General features: G+C 36.7%; 2 protein-coding genes across 2 annotated transcripts in view; both read left to right on the top strand.

Annotated features, from left to right (window-relative positions):
- The first annotated feature begins 912 nt into the window (after nucleotides 1-912).
- Nucleotides 913-5556, top strand: LOC142351159 (uncharacterized). The gene is made up of 3 exons (XM_075403274.1): nucleotides 913-1353; nucleotides 1469-1563; nucleotides 5358-5556. The coding sequence occupies exons 1-3, from the start codon at nucleotides 1133-1135 to the stop codon at nucleotides 5531-5533; spliced, it is 492 nt and encodes a 163-aa protein (XP_075259389.1). The 5' UTR covers nucleotides 913-1132; the 3' UTR covers nucleotides 5534-5556.
- A 1968-nt stretch (nucleotides 5557-7524) lies between these two features.
- The window catches only part of LOC142351158 (uncharacterized), a 34556-nt gene continuing 20955 nt past the window's right edge, over nucleotides 7525-21125 (top strand). Inside the window, exons 1-4 of the mRNA XM_075403272.1 lie at nucleotides 7525-7690; nucleotides 9686-9856; nucleotides 14558-14713; nucleotides 15116-15296. Of these exons, the coding sequence (XP_075259387.1) occupies nucleotides 7597-7690; nucleotides 9686-9856; nucleotides 14558-14713; nucleotides 15116-15296 (602 nt within the window). The 5' untranslated portion in view covers nucleotides 7525-7596. The remainder of the gene's footprint in view (nucleotides 7691-9685; nucleotides 9857-14557; nucleotides 14714-15115; nucleotides 15297-21125) is intronic.

The following is a 21125-nucleotide window of genomic DNA, read 5'->3' as shown; positions in this document are numbered from 1 at the left end:
CAGCTGAATTCATTTAGCGGCAGTTTAATACTAAAAGTCATTTGAAAAGTGCTCCGAAACTGGTGCCATTTTTCACTTTAAAACTTTATAATGGTACATATTAACCTCTAATGTGGTTATTGAAGCCCACTATTGAACTTCTTAGTCCTAATCAGGCTCCCACCTCCCCACCCCGACTGAAGCAGGCTCAATTTACAGGAGCTGCCACCAGTCGTTCGAGAGCAATTCTTCGACGTTTAGTCGGCTATGTTTTACTATATTAATTGTCTGGAGTATACTATTGCGCGAACTCCGCAAGGCAGCTTCTGGATTTGCACGAGCTGTTCTGAACCAGGAGGATTATTGTTGTTTGACGAATGAGGAGGCGTCAACGAGTTGTTGACTGCGTCGTGCCAAATAATGATCTCGAGGTCGTATACTTTTTCATTTTGTTTTAAGTTGTACCTGGTTTTGAATTGTTTTGCCGGGAACTTGTCGCTGCTCTCGACTCGATGCAGTTCAGGAATGGCCGTTAAAACTTGAGTTCTTTTGATCAGTTCTCGAAGGTCTTTCACTGAATGTGACAGAGAGCTAGCTGCCAAAATATGTATCATTGGTAGAGGGCCACCACGGCTGCCCTTAACTTCTCATACTTTTGAAATTATTTAATAAGTATGTACACTTATTGTATAATTTGCGTCTTCTAGCTGTATGAAAGAAATATAACGTCTCGCTCTCTCTGTCTATATAAGGCCGGAGGGGGTGCACGACGTACTGGGGAGGACACAAAGGAAAAAAACGGCAATTCCTTGTGTGTGGTATTGACGATAATTGAAGCGCCAAACTGAATATTTATTGAATATTTTCTCCTTTTGCAGATAAATTTTGCGTGGACATGTTCATCTGTCCATGAGAGCGCCGAGGTCAAACTCTTATTTTTTTCAAAGCCTTAGTTTTTTTAGTTCAGTGTGTTGACTAAGTTGATATGAACGGAAGTCTGAAAAACCTTAACCATGATTCAAACGACAGTTCAGTTTTGCGATCGGTAAAATGTACAATATCGCAAATGCTGCCACACTGTACTTCTTTGCTGTGAAAACGGGATGCATAACTTGAACCTTTCTCCGCGTTACTCGTATTGGATTATGGAGCAATGAGTACAGGTTGCCTTTGCTTTCCCTCTCTGAATCTGAACTCAATCAATTTTGGAAGAGCCCCGGTTGGTGATCACCCAGAGCTGAATTCTGGAAGCAGTACTGAGAGAAGTGCTAGTGAACGTAGAGTGCGAGCGGTGACGATCACTGACAGAATCTTTAGGTCACAGCGAGCGGTGATCCATTATCATTACCCCAACAGCGATGAACAAGCTACTCAGTAAGAGTTGTTTTAGTCTTATTTATCGAATCAGTCTCAAAGCATTTCTTTAAAAAAATTAACAGCAAGATTTTGGTAACCATTTGTGTTTTTTTTAAAGAAGTTGCTGTTTCAGATCTCGAAGTAGCAGAAGAAGCAGGAGGAGTTTCATCCGAAACAGAAGGAACACTTCTAGTAACAATGAAAGTCATAGCAGCCCGTCATCAACTGGTCAGCTTTTGGTCTGATTTTATCCTTAATGCTCAATTCAGCTAGCTAAAAGCTATTATTTACGATTCGGAGAGGAGTGTTGACTTTTATGATTTTTATGTACCGGAAGTACTATTTTTCATGGCGGCGTTTTGAGCTACGAGGGAAACTGAGTTTTGTTGACTTTGAAAAGACTATTCTTGCTGGTAATTTGGTTTTCTATAGAAATATTTTGAGTGACGCTGCATCGAAACGTAATACTCGCGAACTGATAGTACTGTGTTACCGAGAGCGTAATAATGCATTTTAGTTGCAAAATCTGGTCTTATTTCTCGATTGTTAAATTTTTAACTTTTTAATCAATTTTGTTGTTTTTGGATCTTTTAACGGCACTTTTAGGTGTATATTGCATGTCCCTTTGATGATTCATTTTTTGACGTGCAATGTTTTTTTACAAAATTGTACACTTAACCGAGTTGGCGTTTTTTTTCAGTTTTTTGTTTTGTTTTGGTTTACTAAAAAAGTCCTTCTGTGCGCCGGCAGAGATCTCAATTCTATGATATTGATAATTGAAATATGTTTTACTGTTAAGCATATGAAATGCAATATTTTTTTTAAATAATAGACTTTAACAATGTGTCGACTTTTTGACAAATTATCTTTCAGTTTTCACTTGATTTTAGCAGAAAGATGGTTTTGTAATTTTGTGAACCTCCTTATTGGAATGTACTCGTTTTTCTACTTACTGTTTTCGATCTGACTTTGACTTGTGAAAACGCTGTGAAAATGTTTGTTTGCTACTAATTTTCTGTGAAGTGTAAACTGAAGTTTTTTGCCCTGACTTTATGAAATCTTTTTTCTACGCCATTGATTTTATTAAAGATAATCCAGCTCTGATAATTTAAGAAATTATTTAAGGTTTTTGACTGATTATTACTTAAATGACTTTTTGCGAATTTTTATGTAGCTAGCGTCCGGTATTTAATGATTCTTCGCCACTGAATTTGAATCTATTTCTTTTGCTTTTTCACGATAAAAATAAATTTTGATTTTTTTAAGCAAAGCTATCTGCAACAATAAACTCCTCAGGCGGAAAGATCTGCTCGAGTTCTAAATCTCAGTTTTTGGTTTTAATAGCTGCAATAGTTGACGTGGTCTTTTACCCTTCCCTTGGTTATTTACAATCCGAGGAGTTCGAACTGTATTGGGGCGCCGTCTTTTCAAGGATCTAATTACTTTTTCATGATTTTTGAAGTCAAATTTGAGTAGTGATTTGGTGAAACCGAAGCATGAGTGAAAAATTGAGTTGTTTGTGGCGTGAGTTTTTTCCGCTCAAATTTTGTTCAAGTGGGAAAACGGTGTTCCGCCGAAAATTAATTTCTTAGTAGCAGTTTTTCAACATGCGTTAATTTGACTTCGATTTTGTACTTGTTTTCCAGCTTTTTGAGCGTGTTATACTAAATGGTTTTTGAAATCCCGCTCTTCATTTCTATGTCTTACAGGAGCTGTCCTGATCTGTTCTTAATTTCATTGTCAAGATTTTTGGTACGACCATATGACGCCATGCTTACTTCAAACCAGCTTTCGATAATCGATTATGCAATTGTTCACTGCGTTGCTTGTGAGGCGTCTTTTTTTTCTTAGTGGTGCAAGTATTTGTTCATGTGAGTGAATAAATTTTTAGTCACATATTCACACTTTCCTCGCTTTTTAAAATTTTACTTGAAGATTTAAGGTCAAATGGGGATGAATCAATCTGGTCGAAGGTTTTTTGGCGTCAGCATCTATGCATTAAATCTGTATTAAGTTGAAACATTACGTTTCTTTTTTTTGGTCTTGTTTTTTCATTGGTATTTTGAGGTTACAGGTGTACGAAGCTATGTCAGCTTTTTTCTAATAGTTTGCCCGCTATGGTTTAAACTTATTTGGTTCGTCTTCTAAAAATTTTATCTACTTCATGCTTCCCAATGTTACTTTTTAGTTGCGCAGTTGTTAATTTTTATGAGCTGTTTTATCGTTATATTTAGTAGCCCGATCACTTTGTTGGGCATAGCATTTTCTTCATTTGAGAAGTGTTGGCTATTTTTGATCGTTAGCAGACATGTCTTCTCTCTGTTTCAAGATCTCACATTGGTTTTTCTGAGGAAAGTTTTTCTTGTGAGTTAACTGTGCAAGGTTTTTTTGTAGTTTATAAATGACGTAATTAGTATTTGATGTTTTTTGCGTCAATGATGCGAATATTGAGTTTTTCTTGTAACGATGCGTTAAAATTTCCGTGTATTTCAATTAGCTGTTGTGAGGCAAATCGTAAACTTAGGGATTTGTTTGGAAAGGTCGGGCTCTTGGGTTGCTTCTGGAAATGTTTTAGCTATTTATTACGTCCAAATGTTTATAACCACAATATGACATCACCACTTGCTTCAAATTAACTTATTCTTGCTTACTTTTATTGAAGGAGATGAGCTCAACTGAGTTTAATGGACTCATAATTACGCTATTTTTGTGCAGGAACTTAAAAGAACACCTAAGTTATATTAAACGCGTTAGCTCTAAAAGGCTACAAATTTTTGCCATTTAAATTGCCTCCTGCACTACATGATTAAAATGATGATTGAGCAGCATGGTTAAAAGGAAAACATGTGTAAGTCATAGGTTTTTACTTGAACTTAAATGAAGATATCACGTGGTTGCGTACTTTATCAAAACGATAAGTTGTACAAAATTTATCATTGTATGTTTATATTTGTGTTATATTTTTTGATGTAAGTCGATGATTTATTTGTAATTTTGATGAATTGCATCTTGAGGTGTGAATTAATGATTTTGAAGTACAATTGAAATGTTTGCTGTTCTTGTGAGGAATTCAGTTATTGACAATTTTTTTCTGTTTTTTTCTTTTCATCTAACAGCAACCTACCTGTTCTCTGTCGGCATTTATTGCGCTCCTATTTTTTTTACAGCGCAAGGCCTAATGGTGTTGTATTTTGTTTTAATCAATGATTTTTTCTTTTTGCACAGGATATTAAGATAAATGCAGTACATGAACGTGAAAACAAATGATAAGATCAATCATCTGATTAAAAGTAAAAAGCAAAGAGAAGTGTCTTTAGTGTGTTTTTGTTCATTGTACTGAAAGAGAGAATGAAAAAAGACGGTACAAAAATTTTTTGCTATGCCGCCAGTTTTTGATCTGGTTTTTGAAAACTGTTTTTCTTTACTTAATGTGCCAAATGTGTTTTTTTTTCACGTGAGGGATCAATTAGTATTACACTCCGGGGCAGTTATTATACTGTGATTTTGAGTTGTTTTGTCATTTTGAAGCTTTTGGTCGGTCCTCCGACTTTGCTATATTTTCTCACTTCTTCTTCCGAAAATTATGTCGCGCTTACCTTATTTTACAGCTTGTTCACCATTTGCCCGAAATCTTTCTATCGACTCTAGGATAATTTCTGTCTTCTCTCGTTGTGCTCTAAATGTAATACAGGTTTCCTATCCTCTCATTAGGCAACAGGAGTGTGCGTAGCTATAAACTTCAATCAAAATAGCATGCTTTTTAAATATTTTTTTTTGTATAAAAAGTTAATTTTTCATTTCAATCGCAATCAGGGTTTTGGGAATCAGTGGCGACTTTTTTCCAGTAAATTTGCCGGATATGTTTCCGGAAGGTTTTTGCCGAAAAACCGTTAATAGGGTTTTGTAATTTGAGTTTTTAAATAGAAGTGAGCTATATCACTAGAAGTCAGCAAGCTGTGGGATGGTGGAGCATGTTAAACCATCTGTTTGTTTCTCTTGAATAGAGTGGCCTTATTTTTAAGGAGTTACCTCTGCGTGCAATGTTTGTGCCTCGTGTCCCGTTGGCGACGAGGACGGAGTTGACTCCAGCAGTACTAATATGTACCTCCAGCTGATGCCCAATGATGTTAAACAACTGCACGTGGCTGTGATGAAAAATGACGCAATCACTGTAGGAAAACTCATAGAACAAGGTTAGATCGTGGTCCAGATTTTGTTATTGACTCCCTTGATCGTTAAGAGCCGTACATTTACAAAGAAAGTGTTTCTAAGCCATAACATAGCCGTTCATTATCTTTATTAATAGCCGCCCTCATCTTCTCAGCCGGCTATTATAGCGCTCCTGTTTTTTTTACTTCGTCGAACCTTTTTTCGCTGTACATTTTTGCCGCTTTTTAATAGCCGCCCTCATCTTCTCAGCCGGCTATTCTAGCGCTCCTATTTTTTTTACAATTCAAAGAATTTGAATTGTATTGGGGTCCGGTCTTTTTTTACGACTCGAAGAGGAGTATTGGTTTTCTCTGGGTCTTTTTTTTTACAGGAAGTAGATTTGTTCACGCGGCCTTTTCACCTAAAAGCGAAAGTGAGAAAAGCTGTCTTGGTGAACAGATTTTCGCTAAGCGAGAGAAGTTTTTTGATCATATGCTGCGTTTAGTGAATGGCTTTTTGACTTCGAAAAGTAGTTTTTGACTGAATGGCACATACAGTTAACCGTTTTTAGCCGTTTTTTCGTGGCCATGTTTTTTTTTGCTTTCAATTTGGTTTCTTGTAGAAGTGATTTTTATTCGATACTAGATTGAAATGTCAACCTCGGAAATTGATGCCACAGTGTTTTTCAGAGCATGAAAATGCGTTCCAAGTTGAAAATTGACACATATTTCTTGATTTTTTATAGCTGCAAAGCTGTAAGCTGAGCGAAGCTATATTGCGGTGCTCTTGGTTTTTTCTTTGTTTCGTCGTCTGACGCCTTTTTTCGTTTTACATTTGTTCACACAGTAAAGCTGAAAAAGTCAAATTTTCAGAATGACTTCTTCCTCTCACTAACGGCATTTGCGCGCGTGACGTCATTTCTCACTCGCTGTAGCAAAAGTTTTTTGCGTGATTTGATTTTGATCATACGTGACTTACCTCACTCAATAAAATGACTTTTGCACTTTAAAACTTAAATTTAATTTGAAGTTGTTTAAGGTCAAAGGAACTCATATGTTCAGTAAAGGTCTCTAATAAAAGGCTTCTGCGGAATGAATTTTAACAAGCTTTATTGATTTATCGCTGAATGTTTTTTTACCTAGTTTTTTGAGCGGCGTCGATTTTTTTTTCAATTTAGATCTGTGTCTGTTTCTATCTCTATTATATGGCACGCAGGTCTATTCTTTCGCAGCTATTCCGGCAATCTGCCGGCTATGTTTTTAGTTATTTTTTGGCTTTTTTCTAATAATTTCATCATTTTTGGATCTTTTAAATTCGCGTTCTCGCTAGTGGTTTTTTGTTCACGTGCGGCAATTTCAATTTGATCTTATTTGTTTTTTATAGCTGTAAGATGAGCGAAGCTATATTGCGGTGCTCTTGGTTTTTTGTTTCGTCGTCTGACGCCTTTTTTCGTTTTACATTTGTTCACACAGTAAAGCTGAAAAAGTCAAATTTTCAGAATGACTTCTTGAGTGATTTTGAGTTGTTTTGTCATTTTGAAGCTTTTGGTCGGTCCTCCGACTTTGCTATATTTTCTCACTTCTTCTTCCGAAAATTATGTCGCGCTTCCCTTATTTTACAGCTTGTTCACCATTTGCCCGAAATCTTTCTATCGACTCTAGGATAATTTCTGTCTTCTCTCGTTGTGCTCTAAATGTAATACAGGTTTCCTATCCTCTCATTAGGCAACAGGAGTGTGCGTAGCTATAAACTTCAATCAAAATAGCATGCTTTTTAAATATTTTTTTTTGTATAAAAAGTTAATTTTTCGTTTCAATCGCAATCAGGGTTTTGGGAATCAGTGGCGACTTTTTTCCAGTAAATTTGCCGGATATGTTTCCGGAAGGTTTTTGCCGAAAAACCGTTAATAGGGTTTTGTAATTTGAGTTTTTAAATAGAAGTGAGCTATATCACTAGAAGTCAGCAAGCTGTGGGATGGTGGAGCATGTTAAACCATCTGTTTGTTTCTCTTGAATAGAGTGGCCTTATTTTTAAGGAGTTACCTCTGCGTGCAATGTTTGTGCCTCGTGTCCCGTTGGCGACGAGGACGGAGTTGACTCCAGCAGTACTAATATGTACCTCCAGCTGATGCCCAATGATGTTAAACAACTGCACGTGGCTGTGATGAAAAATGACGCAATCACTGTAGGAAAACTCATAGAACAAGGTTAGATCGTGGTCCAGATTTCTTTGTTATTGACTCCCTTGATCGTTAAGAGCCGTACATTTACAAAGAAAGTGTTTCTAAGCCATAACATAGCCGTTCATTATCTTTATTAATAGCCGCCCTCATCTTCTCAGCCGGCTTTTATAGCGCTCCTGTTTTTTTTACTTCGTCGAACTTTTTTTCGCTGTACATTTTTGCCGCTTTTTAATAGCCGCCCTCATCTTCTCAACCGGCTATTCTAGCGCTCCTATTTTTTTACAATTCAAAGAATTTGAATTGTATTGGGGTCCGGTCTTTTTTTACGACTCGAAGAGGAGTATTGGTTTTCTCTGGGTCTTTTTTTTTACAGGAAGTAGATTTGTTCACGCGGCCTTTTCACCTAAAAGCGAAAGTGAGAAAAGCTGTCTTGGTGAACAGATTTTCGCTAAGCGAGAGAAGTTTTTTGATCATATGCTGCGTTTAGTGAATGGCTTTTTGACTTCGAAAAGTAGTTTTTGACTGAATGGCACATACAGTTAACCGTTTTTAGCCGTTTTTTCGTGGCCATGTTTTTTTTTTGCTTTCAATTTGGTTTCTTGTAGAAGTGATTTTTATTCGATACTAGATTGAAATGTCAACCTTGGAAATTGATGCCACAGTGTTTTTCAGAGCCTGAAAATGCGTTCCAAGTTGAAAATTGACACATATTTCTTGATTTTTTATAGCTGCAAAGCTGTAAGCTGAGCGAAGCTATATTGCGGTGCTCTTGGTTTTTTCTTTGTTTCGTCGTCTGACGCCTTTTTTTCGTTTTACATTTGTTCACACAGTAAAGCTGAAAAAGTCAAATTTTCAGAATGACTTCTTCCTCTCACTAACGGCATTTGCGCGCGTGACGTCATTTCTCACTCGCTGTAGCAAAAGTTTTTTGCGTGATTTGATTTTGATCATACGTGACTTACCTCACTCAATAAAATGACTTTTGCACTTTAAAACTTAAATTTAATTTGAAGTTGTTTAAGGTCAAAGGAACTCATATGTTCAGTAAAGGTCTCTAATAAAAGGCTTCTGCGGAATGAATTTTAACAAGCTTTATTGATTTATCGCTGAATGTTTTTTTACCTAGTTTTTTGAGCGGCGTCGATTTTTTTTTCAATTTAGATCTGTGTCTGTTTCTATCTCTATTATATGGCACGCAGGTCTATTCTTTCGCAGCTATTCCGGCAATCTGCCGGCTATGTTTTTAGTTATTTTTTGGCTTTTTTCTAATAATTTCATCATTTTTGGATCTTTTAAATTCGCGTTCTCGCTAGTGGTTTTTTGTTCACGTGCGGCAATTTCAATTTGATCTTATTTGTTTTTTATAGCTGTAAGCTGAGCGAAGCTATATTGCGGTGCTCTTGGTTTTTTGTTTCGTCGTCTGACGCCTTTTTTCGTTTTACATTTGTTCACACAGTAAAGCTGAAAAAGTCAAATTTTCAGAATGACTTCTTGAGTGATTTTGAGTTGTTTTGTCATTTTGAAGCTTTTGGTCGGTCCTCCGACTTTGCTATATTTTCTCACTTCTTCTTCCGAAAATTATGTCGCGCTTCCCTTATTTTACAGCTTGTTCACCATTTGCCCGAAATCTTTCTATCGACTCTAGGATAATTTCTGTCTTCTCTCGTTGTGCTCTAAATGTAATACAGGTTTCCTATCCTCTCATTAGGCAACAGGAGTGTGCGTAGCTATAAACTTCAATCAAAATAGCATGCTTTTTAAATATTTTTTTTTGTATAAAAAGTTAATTTTTCGTTTCAATCGCAATCAGGGTTTTGGGAATCAGTGGCGACTTTTTTCCAGTAAATTTGCCGGATATGTTTCCGGAAGGTTTTTGCCGAAAAACCGTTAATAGGGTTTTGTAATTTGAGTTTTTAAATAGAAGTGAGCTATATCACTAGAAGTCAGCAAGCTGTGGGATGGTGGAGCATGTTAAACCATCTGTTTGTTTCTCTTGAATAGAGTGGCCTTATTTTTAAGGAGTTACCTCTGCGTGCAATGTTTGTGCCTCGTGTCCCGTTGGCGACGAGGACGGAGTTGACTCCAGCAGTACTAATATGTACCTCCAGCTGATGCCCAATGATGTTAAACAACTGCACGTGGCTGTGATGAAAAATGACGCAATCACTGTAGGAAAACTCATAGAACAAGGTTAGATCGTGGTCCAGATTTCTTTGTTATTGACTCCCTTGATCGTTAAGAGCCGTACATTTACAAAGAAAGTGTTTCTAAGCCATAACATAGCCGTTCATTATCTTTATTAATAGCCGCCCTCATCTTCTCAGCCGGCTTTTATAGCGCTCCTGTTTTTTTTTACTTCGTCGAACTTTTTTTCGCTGTACATTTTTGCCGCTTTTTAATAGCCGCCCTCATCTTCTCAGCCGGCTATTCTAGCGCTCCTATTTTTTTACAATTCAAAGAATTTGAATTGTATTGGGGTCCGGTCTTTTTTTACGACTCGAAGAGGAGTATTGGTTTTCTCTGGGTCTTTTTTTTTACAGGAAGTAGATTTGTTCACGCGGCCTTTTCACCTAAAAGCGAAAGTGAGAAAAGCTGTCTTGGTGAACAGATTTTCGCTAAGCGAGAGAAGTTTTTTGATCATATGCTGCGTTTAGTGAATGGCTTTTTGACTTTGAAAAGTAGTTTTTGACTGAATGGCACATACAGTTAACCGTTTTTAGCCGTTTTTTCGTGGCCATGTTTTTTTTTGCTTTCAATTTGGTTTCTTGTAGAAGTGATTTTTATTCGATACTAGATTGAAATGTCAACCTCGGAAATTGATGCCACAGTGTTTTTCAGAGCCTGAAAATGCGTTCCAAGTTGAAAATTGACACATATTTCTTGATTTTTTATAGCTGCAAAGCTGTAAGCTGAGCGAAGCTATATTGCGGTGCTCTTGGTTTTTTCTTTGTTTCGTCGTCTGACGCCTTTTTTCGTTTTACATTTGTTCACACAGTAAAGCTGAAAAAGTCAAATTTTCAGAATGACTTCTTCCTCTCACTAACGGCATTTGCGCGCGTGACGTCATTTCTCACTCGCTGTAGCAAAAGTTTTTTGCGTGATTTGATTTTGATCATACGTGACTTACCTCACTCAATAAAATGACTTTTGCACTTTAAAACTTAAATTTAATTTGAAGTTGTTTAAGGTCAAAGGAACTCATATGTTCAGTAAAGGTCTCTAATAAAAGGCTTCTGCGGAATGAATTTTAACAAGCTTTATTGATTTATCGTTGAATGTTTTTTTACCTAGTTTTTTGAGCGGCGTCGATTTTTTTTCAATTTAGATCTGTGTCTGTTTCTATCTCTATTATATGGCACGCAGGTCTATTCTTTCGCAGCTATTCCGGCAATCTGCCGGCTATGTTTTTAGTTATTTTTTGGCTTTTTTCTAATAATTTCATCATTTTTGGATCTTTTAACCGTCTTTTTGTCAAAAATCAGTTAATTTTGCAACTTCTCTTTGATAATTCATATACTCAACGCCTCTTTCTACCTCGATATAATTTTGTTTTATAAAATTGTACATATGCTGATCCGATTTTGGTAGTTTTTTTTCCAATTTTCGTCAGTTTTTTCGTTTGTATTTTGGTTGTAATTGCTAGAAATAGTCTTTTTGTGCACCATGAGGGACTTTATTTTTGTTTCAATAAAAATTCAATCAATTTTTGGCGTTATGTTTTTGAAAGCAGTTAAAATATTTTCATAAATGCAGTCTTAAAATTTTTTTGACCATTATTTTGCAAAATGTTTCAATGTTTCGTATTTATGAATTCTGCTTTTTCCTATTTTTTGTTCTCTTCAGGAGGATAGATCTTTGTATCGGAGGAGTAGTTATCTTTTCTGTGTCTTGAGTGCTGAACAATGAAATGTATTTGTTTTTCTTGAAATTTTAAAATTGATTTTTAACTTCCAAAAATCAAGAACGTCTTTTTGTTACGGTGTTCCTTGCATTGTGCCCATATTCTCCACATTCTAGTTAGTATCATTCTAGCTTTTTCCTGGCACCTATTTATGGCACAGTTGTTTTCGGTTTATTGGTTTTTTCAGTTGTTAAAAAATTGAATGATTTCAGCTTTTTCTTAAGATTTTCGTCATTTCTTTGGTTTGCAATTGAGTTCATTCAACACAAGGCAGTACTGAGAGTTTGCTAGAGAGCCTTTTCCAAAATTTCTACTTATTACTATTTTCTGCAACTTTCTTCCGGCCTTGTAATTAATTTAAAGGATTTTTTGCCTTTGAATATTCTGCTGCTGATGTATTTTCTATGATCAATTTAATTTTTGAATTTATATGAAATCATGTTATCTAGCATATGTACAACAAGGAACAAGTGTGTGTTGTTTTTTGTCTTAATCGCAGTGATTAGAAGTGTATTTATAGGTGTTTTCTGATTCTTAAATTTGAGCTTTCTTTTTTGAAAAGATTTAACTTAGTTTGTAAGATTCTTATCTGCCGTTTGCTTTCGCGACCTTCTTCAGATTAGAATCATGAATTATTTGAGGGCACTTGATAACCTTGTCAGCTTTTTCAGACTATCTTTTTTTGGCCACCTTGATTATTTCGGATTTTTAATGTTACCAAACGTTTTCAATAATATAAAATTTTGCTGCATATTGTTTCTCTTGATGACAGTGGTTTAAGTTGCACAAACTTTTAGAGCAGAACTAGAGAGGAAGTGAGTTAATGGTTTAATACAAAAGGTAATGGCTTCCGCTGCAATTTCGGTTTTGTTAGTGAAGTTTTGACGCTTCGAGTCGCTTCCGGAATTCTTCCGGCTATGTTTTTAAGATCTCTCCACACATTTTCATGATTTTTGAAGTCAAATTGGAGTAGTGATTTTGGTCATGCCGAAACAGGAAATGGAGCGAAAAACCGAGTGGTTATGCGGCGTGAATTTTTTTCACTCTAATTTTAAAGTAGAGTGAGAAAACGGTGTTTGAACAAAAATTCGCGTTCTCGCTAGTGGTTTTTTGTTCACGTGCGGCAATTTCAATTTGATCTTATTTGTTTTTTATAGCTGTAAGCTGAGCGAAGCTATATTGCGGTGCTCTTGGTTTTTTTGTTCCGTCGTCTGACGCTCTTTTTTCGTTTTACATTTGTTCAAACAGCGAAGCTGAAAAAGTCAAATTTTCTGAATGACTTCTTCCTCTCACTAACGGCATTTGCGCGCGACGTCATTTCTCACTAGCTTTAGCAAAAGTTTTTAGGTTATTTGCTTGATTAAATTTTGATCATACGTGACTTACCTCACTCAATAAAACTTTGCAATTTAAAACTTAAGTTTAATTTGAATTTGTTTAAGGTCAAAGGAACTCATATGCGCACTAAAGGTCCCTAATAAGAGGCTTCTGCCGAATGAATTTTAGCAAGCTTTATTAATTTATCGCTGAAGGTTTTTACCTAGTTTTTTGAGCGGCGTCGATTTTTTTTTCAATTTAGATCTGTATGTGTTTCTATCTCTATTATATGGCACGCGGGTCTATTCTTTCGCAGCTATTCCGGCAATCTGCCGGCTATGTTTTTCTATTTTTTTGGATCGGGTTTTTTTCTAAATGGCTTTCCCAATCCATTAATAGCTCATTCTAGGCCTAGTTTTTTGTCTGAACCAAATTTTCATTTCTCACTAGTGGTTTTTTGTTCACATGCAGGCATTTTGACCCAGATTTTTTGTTGTTTTTTTTTTAAATTTTATCTGATTTTTTTTTAGAAATGGTTTTCCCAATCCACTCATAGTCCGTTATAATTCGTGTATTGTTTAGTCAATAAAAATTCTTTGAATTGTACGTCAGGACTTGTCCTGCTATGTTTTTTACTTCGTCAAACTTTTTTCGCTTAACCTTTTTCCGCTTTTTCGACATTTTGCGTGAAATCTTTTTGACTTCTCTAGGCTAGTTTCACTCTTCTGTCATTCTGCTCAAAGTCCTTTTAAACAGCAGCTGCTCAGCAAAGCAATTCAAGAGAGTCAGTATTAAAAAATCAAAGTCAGAAATAGAAACGGGATAAACCCATAAAGCCCATTTTTAGATGCCCGGCACTTGAACTTTGTTCTCATAAGTTTTAGTTACTATCTATAATGCTTATTAGTATTCATACTAGACACTGTAGCCTCTCACTGAGAGACAAGAGTGTGTTCAACTACGAAATGACATCAAAATAAGTCGAACTTAAAAATGTTTTTGTACAAAAATCAATTTTTGTTGATTTTTTTTCTGTCAATCCCAATAGAGTTATGGGAATCAACGGCGGCTGTTTTCCGGCAATCTGCGGGGTATGTTAGCATGTTGAGCGCTTGGGGGCCACAATGTACAATGAGCCTTTGGACTGGGTGACAATGATCCGGGACCTATTCAAATTGGGTTTTTGATCCCCCTCGATTAGTGTATCTTATTAGCTGTCCCAAGCTCAGGTGCTTTGTTATCACAGTAACTTACGATGAACGGGGGCATAACTGACAAGCACATTCAAATCAATGGAATGTTCGTACTAATAGTATGGGCATAACTGCTCAAAAGTTTGCTATTTTTTTCATAATTAACTGTCTTTAATGGAATTGGGAATCATTTTTTAGCTCTGCAAAAATTAGGATTGAAATGGCTGAGCTCATTCGTAGGACGCCAGATGCTACCTGGTAATTTGCCAGGTTTTGATCAAAAAGTTTTTAGATATTTAGATAAAGACGTTATAATTAAAAATTAAATTCTGAATAGCTTGGTGCAGAAACACCTTTTGCTCAGAAGAGAAGCGATGCCCGAAGTTTTCTAGAAATATTTTTAATTGATTTCAAATATCCTTTAAATTGTTATTTGAATGGCAAAATGATTTGAGTTCTGAACTGTTAAAGTTTGTTCAGGCGTGGATGTGAATTTCCCGTGGGTTTCTGAACCTAATTCATGTGCAGTTAAACATGGAATCAGTCCATTGAATGAAGCAGTGGCTCTTAACCACACAATCATTGCCCTAAAACTTATCGAGGCTGGAGCTGATGTGAATGAAATTGATGCTAAAGGTTTGCAATTTCATTAGTCTTCAATTTAGTGACGTTAAATACGCATGCGTATACGAGATCCTATTTTAGTAGAAGAAATTTGCCTGTAATTTTATTGGTCATCGATTCAATTAATAGAGAGAATCTATTCAATAATCTGAGGAGTTTTTTAAGGATGGTAATTTCTGAAATAGAAAATTAGAATGGAAGATTAACCTGGGAAAATGTTTGGTCTTTTCACAACTCTTACGTGATCTGAGATGAAAGGACGTTGTTTATGAGAGAGTTGGTATTTTGTAAATCATTTTTTTTCTCTAGAAAATTATTTCGAAGCTTGTTTCGACGCAATAGATGGTTAAGAATCTGGTCGAGATTTAGAAATAATGTTAACCTTTTCATACGTTTCCAGATGCCATTTTTCAGGTATGAGTCCGTTGTGTCGTGCGTGTCACTTTGGCAACGAGAAGTTGGTCAAGAAACTAGTGGCTGGAGGAGCGAAAGTGAATCTGTCCCGAAAGATCGAACAATCGCCTCTCTGGTTTGCGATCCTTTGTCTCACCCAGTGCAAAGCGGGACTACTACCGCAGTACGAATCAGTCATCAGGTTAGATCAATAAAATAATTTCTCAGATGATACGGTTGGGCCCTAATGGTATTTCTACTGCTCAATGTGTTTGCTCATTCTACAAAATTATAGAAGTTTGTGAGCCTATTATAGATTTCCGAATGTTGTGCGAGTACTTAATATCATTTTTTTATTGTTCTCAAACAAAGTTCATATCAAATATATTAGTCCTGTAGTCTTTTTTATGCATTGTTTCGTCTGACCCTTTTGACGTTTTCTCCTCAGAAGCGGGATAAATAGGTAGCTCCCGGACATTACTAGTCAGTAGTGAAATTTGGGGTGGTCTACCGCACAGATTTAGGATCCCTCCTATCTAGTCTCGAACCTACGCCAAAATCAATCTTAATTACAATAGGAAATACGTCTACACCACTGAACTACAAGATTCAACTTAAACAATTCTATAGGCACGACCCTATTAATTATTTTACACTATAGTTATGCCATTGAACTATCCCAACATGCAGTTCTAATTTTACTGATTGAAAAGCAGCAACTAAAATGCCGTACGCAGAGGCACTTTGGCACAGATGGTATTTCGAATAACCATGTGGACTAAACTGTCTTTTTTTTCAATCAGTTCACTCTTTTATCATTTTAAAGTAATCTCAATTATCAGTACTGAACAAATAACTAAAGCTATATATACCAAGAAACGCGAACTAAAACCGTTTCTCAACAGACTTCAAGTGCCATGAATAACAGCGCAGAAATTTCTGACAATTTTCGATAAATTGTCTATAGTGCTCAAGTTCTGATTCCCTGACAATTCTCATTCGAGGTGCAAACAAAGAGACGCAAAATTGATACAAGAGACTCAAATTTGACAACACAATTTCAACCGAAGGGCCTCGCTAACTGGATTGATCACTGTACAGAGCGGCAATTTGCTGTTGTACATCATGATCCTCAAAAGACGCAACAGCAATACAGATGGTGCGACGACATATCATTTGAGCATCAACACATTCTGGTCTATACAAACGATAATCCAAAACACATGGAGAAGACTATCAAATCCTATATTCGCCTTGAAAGCAAAGTACTGTTCGAGATCAAAGCAAAAATTTTTGTACCAACAAGCGCATTTCAAACGTTCAATCAGCAATTCCTACGATTCAATGTATCAGACAAGACGAGACATCTTCGAACAATTCACAAGAAACGCTGATACAGTAATGGATATTTCCCCAAAACGAAACAGCTTGATGGAAACAGTATGGGAGATGGAACGCTCGTGTCCAAATAGACGAAAGGAATGTGCTACAATGACGGAATACCAGCGCAGAATATTAGCAAAGATAGAGAGTCTCGGGAGTACAGACTCCCCTTTCAAGCAGACACTGGAGGACTACATCGATATACTGGCGACCGGCTGGGGATCGATCTACAGAACGGATCATTCAACTTATTTGGAAGTTCAATGTGGAATGAACAATGCGCAATGCACATGCTGGGAATGCTGGGATGCTTCATTGGAGGAAAGCACGGAAAATTCCGATGACTCATCTAAACAAACAAAAGAAAACTGATAACAAAAAAAACCTCTCACTGAATACCACTTTCCATATAAGCGTCCTGTAAATCGGTTGGTTTACCAATTTAATGGTATTTATTCCCGATATTAATAAAGTTTTGAGCAATTTTGAGATTGTTTCTAAGCATTTCCCTCAGAACGAAACAACAAAAAATCCATTTCTTGCAGTTTGCATGTTCATTGATCCCAATTCCGACCTTCAAGTCATCAATAAACTGGCCCCGCATGGAGGACTAATAGGACCAGGTAATAGTAGACTGCATGAGTATCTTAAGCATTTGAAAATACTACGAACACATGCTGCATTTCATGACGCGTATGGATTCATGAAGGAAGAATACGGACTCGGACCAGGATATGTTTATATGGTTTAAAATTTTCCTAGTCACTTTCTGCTTGGGCACTTAACTGGTGTCCTATTTTGGATAATTTTTAAGCTCGTATTCTGGTCTTATTTTGAAGGATTGCCATTTTAGAATGACCAATTACGACCCCGATAACTTCACACTGCATATTTCGAAACTCGCAGCTTTACAATTATCTCAAGCCAACGACAGGACAGAAATATTGTTGCGAAAACAGTGCTGGAAAAAAGTGGGTCAACGTTTTGTTCTTGTTCAAACTGAAATTGATCTAACACTGTCTGAAATTGAGCTTTTAGCTGAAGCTTCTAAACTATTAGAGTATTTTGTTACATTATCACGACAATCTAGTCAGTCTCCAACACCTGCACCACCCCCTCGAGCACCTTAAAGCAATGACTGACTCTCCAGATTGTCACTTGGCTATTGCTAGTAAAATAATATTCGACCAAAACGATGAAGAGCGCCTCCCGTGGAAGCTTTGTGGTAGCATTGAAAGGTCACTAATATTTTACAGCATACACATTTTTCTTTTATTCGCAGCAATAACAAGCAGCCTTAGTTTTCTTTTCGTTACCAAATTTTCAACAGAACGCCCAGAAATTTGGTCAGTCCTCGCTTTCAGTATTGGTTGTTTGATTCCAACAACAAAATGAACAAAGTAATTGTTACTCAACCTCACTTACTGATGATGGTAGTTGGCCCCAGTGGATCAGGTAAGACCCGTCTTGTAGCAGATATCATAATTAAACAAAGAGAACTGTTTTATCCTCATTTTGACAAACTAATTTACGTCTATCAGCATTGGCAAGAAATATATAGAGAAATCAAAGAAAAACTCGGAACAATAATATATTTTATCGAAGGACTCAATTGGAGCAAGATTAACTCTCATCCCGAAACAGACCGTCAACTGATCATTTTTGATGATGTAAACGCAGAAGCCAGCCAACAAGAAGAGTTTTTGAATTTGATCATTTCTGGACGACACAAAAACCAACACGCCATAATTTTCAAGCATAACTTGTACCAAAAAAGTCCAAATTCGAAGACAATTGACGTGAATGTTACACATATGCTCTTACTGAAAAATCCCCGAGATATAGTTACAGTCGATGTTCTAGGTCGTCAGTTGGGAAGCAGAAATCTTGTGCAGTCAGCGTATAAATTAGCTACTAAAGAACCATTCGGTCATTTGTTGATTGATTTGGATCCCAGATGCAGCGAGCACATACGATTCTGCTCACATTTAACAAACGACCTCAGCATATTTTATATAGTGGGAAATTCGCAGAAGAAAATTGAACTCGATGAACAATTCACAACATCTGACTACTTACAAACTGCTCATCAACTTCAAACCTGTTCTGAATCGCTTCGCGCTTATTCACCTCGATGATAATTTTATCAAATTTTTAGTTGACTGTTTATACAATATTGTTCAAGGCAATGTCTCGTTAGCTAATACTTATGTAACCAAACAGCAGTTCAAGAAACTTAAAACCATTCTTTCTCTTATTTGTGATAAGAAAGTTAAATTACCTCAAAACGAAAATTGCTAGCGACCAATCAGGGCCTGCAATTAATTAAACTAATTCACAATCCCATTCAAAATCATTTCAAGAAAGAACATGCGCAATAACACGGAGGCACAGAAGTTCATTCTCATTCAGTTACAAACTTATAACAAATTGCTCGAAGCAGCCAACGAGAGCAACCAAAAGCCCCAAACAGCCAAAGAAATTTTACTAACCAAAAGAAATTCTAACGAAAACGATGTCGCAGCTCAACTAAGTGTTGCAGCCACGTTCAATGAGGAGCAAAAATCGGGAGAAGAGACAAAGGAGATGATAACAAGAGAACATCATCAAACAAATGTTAGCGCTGACGAGGCAAATCAAATATTAGAATTAGAAGAATTGACTCTCGCCGGACTTTCGAGCGGAAAAATTGAGAAGTCGAAAACAATTATTAAACTGTTACAAAACTCAACAACCGTTACAATTGATAAGCATACAGGCAAAATTCAAAGCAAAACGGAAGGACCTGCATCTGACAGCAATTTGTTTGAGCTTTTAATAAACATTCAGCACCCGACAAAAAAAAATTCTCCAGCAGATCTTACCCTAATAAAAGAGCTGAAAATTGCCCAGCATCTAGTTGCCAACACAAACGCCAAATCAGTTAGCCCAAAGCTTGCAAAAGATTCGAACACCACATGGCTTTCCATGTTCAGCTACAGATAGTAAAGCTGTTAGGTAGAAAGCTTATTAAGTTGCTTCTCCAAATCAGTGGGATAGAGCAAAACCCCGGTCCTCCGAGAAAGCTGACATGTGGAAACTCTAGGAGACTGTTGGGAAAAAGCACAAGAAAGAAACCACTGTTTTACTGCACAATTTGTGGTTGGGTACACAATCAATGTTCAGGGATAGAGAAGGCTGAAGAGTACGACAGAGAAAACTTTACATGCACAAAATGCAAAAATGAAAGGGTCATCTCATCAGCAATCACAAAAAGCAGGGACCTGCAAACTATTCAACAAAATTATACAAACACGCATACTCCATCAGCCTACAGCAGTATCAACAGGCTGGTTAAATCAACAGGCCTAAAACGTAAAACAGTTGAAACCTACCTAACAACAAGCTCAACATACACAAAGTTCAAACAAACACGTCACCGTTTTCCACGCCTAAAGGCACAGTCATATCGTTTGAATGAAATATGGTCAATTGATCTTGCGGATATGCAATCATTGTCCACAGAAAATCGAAACACTCGATATCTATTGGTGGCAGTCGATACACTTAGTAGATTCCTTAGGGTTCAGCCTATGAAAGATAAATACCATCAACAACCAGACGCGCTTTCGCCTTGATGACGACAAAAATCAAACCGGAAAAAGTATGGACTGATGATGGAAAAGAATTTCTGGGATCATTCAAAAATTTTTGCGAGCAGAAAGAAATAGCAATTTACCAAACTCGGAACGAAAAGAAAATTTCGTTTGCAGAACGTAACATTCGATCCAGAAAGTCTTTAATTTATAAGTTCTTAAACGAAAATCATACCAGTACATATATAAATAACCTGCAGAATTTTGTCAAAGTCATTAACTCTCGAGTCAACAGGATAACAGGTCTTGCTCCAAAGAGCGTAACCAAACAGCACACAAGTTATCTTATTTCACTGAACGTAAACGACAAGATACAAAAGCCCAAATTTGCCGTTGGTGAGACCGTTCGAATCAAACGCAACATCGAAACGTTTCATCGGGGTTATAAGATTCTATTCAGTCACGAAATATTCAGAATAGACAAAGTCCTCACACTCAATTCTCCAACTTACCGCGTTGATTCTCATGAAACAGGAGAAGAAATAGTCGGCCGATTTAACGAATCAGAGCTGACAAAATTTTCAGAAATTTAAAAAATGGATCCAACTGAAAATGCTTTTACAATAAATTTAGTCTCCAACGCTTCGACGGAAACGTATCCCGGCAACTCGATGGCGGCTTTCACAAATCTATTGCACAAACCAATAGATCTAAACAATACATTCGGAACATGGCAAATGGCACTTCTCGAAATATCATGGCCAGCAAAGTTTAAAAACGTTACACACGGTTTTATAGAGCCGCATATGGACGGAACAGATTCCTCGTCGGATGATGAAGAGCCAATAGAACCAACGATCGCAGAAGAACTTTTCACTGATATAGGTCGCCGCCGCCGTCGTCGACCAGCCGACAGAAAACAGTACCATCTTCGGAAAAAGGCAAACCTCAAATGCAAAATTGACACTGGTTTTTACCCAACAATTGAAAATTTGATCCAAAAATATTTGCAAAAAGCTTTAGAACAAAACAAGAAAATGACTGGCCTATCATATGGTGCATTTCAAGCCATA

Source organism: Convolutriloba macropyga, chromosome 12 (assembly GCF_964194025.1).
Source record: "Convolutriloba macropyga chromosome 12, txConMacr16.3, whole genome shotgun sequence".
Classification (NCBI taxonomy): Eukaryota; Metazoa; Xenacoelomorpha; order Acoela; family Convolutidae; genus Convolutriloba; species Convolutriloba macropyga.
The sequence above is the reverse complement of the archived record's forward strand: the minus strand, read 5'-3'. Positions and strand labels throughout refer to the sequence as shown.

Coding starts and splice junctions, on each gene's coding strand:
- LOC142351159 (XM_075403274.1), top strand. CDS start 1,133: ATGAGTACAGGTTGCCTTTGCTTTCCCTCTCTGAATCTGAACTCAATC. Junction 1,354..1,468: donor AGCGATGAACAAGCTACTCA/GTAAGAGTTGTT, acceptor TTGCTGTTTCAG/ATCTCGAAGTAGCAGAAGAA. Junction 1,564..5,357: donor TAGCAGCCCGTCATCAACTG/GTCAGCTTTTGG, acceptor CTTATTTTTAAG/GAGTTACCTCTGCGTGCAAT.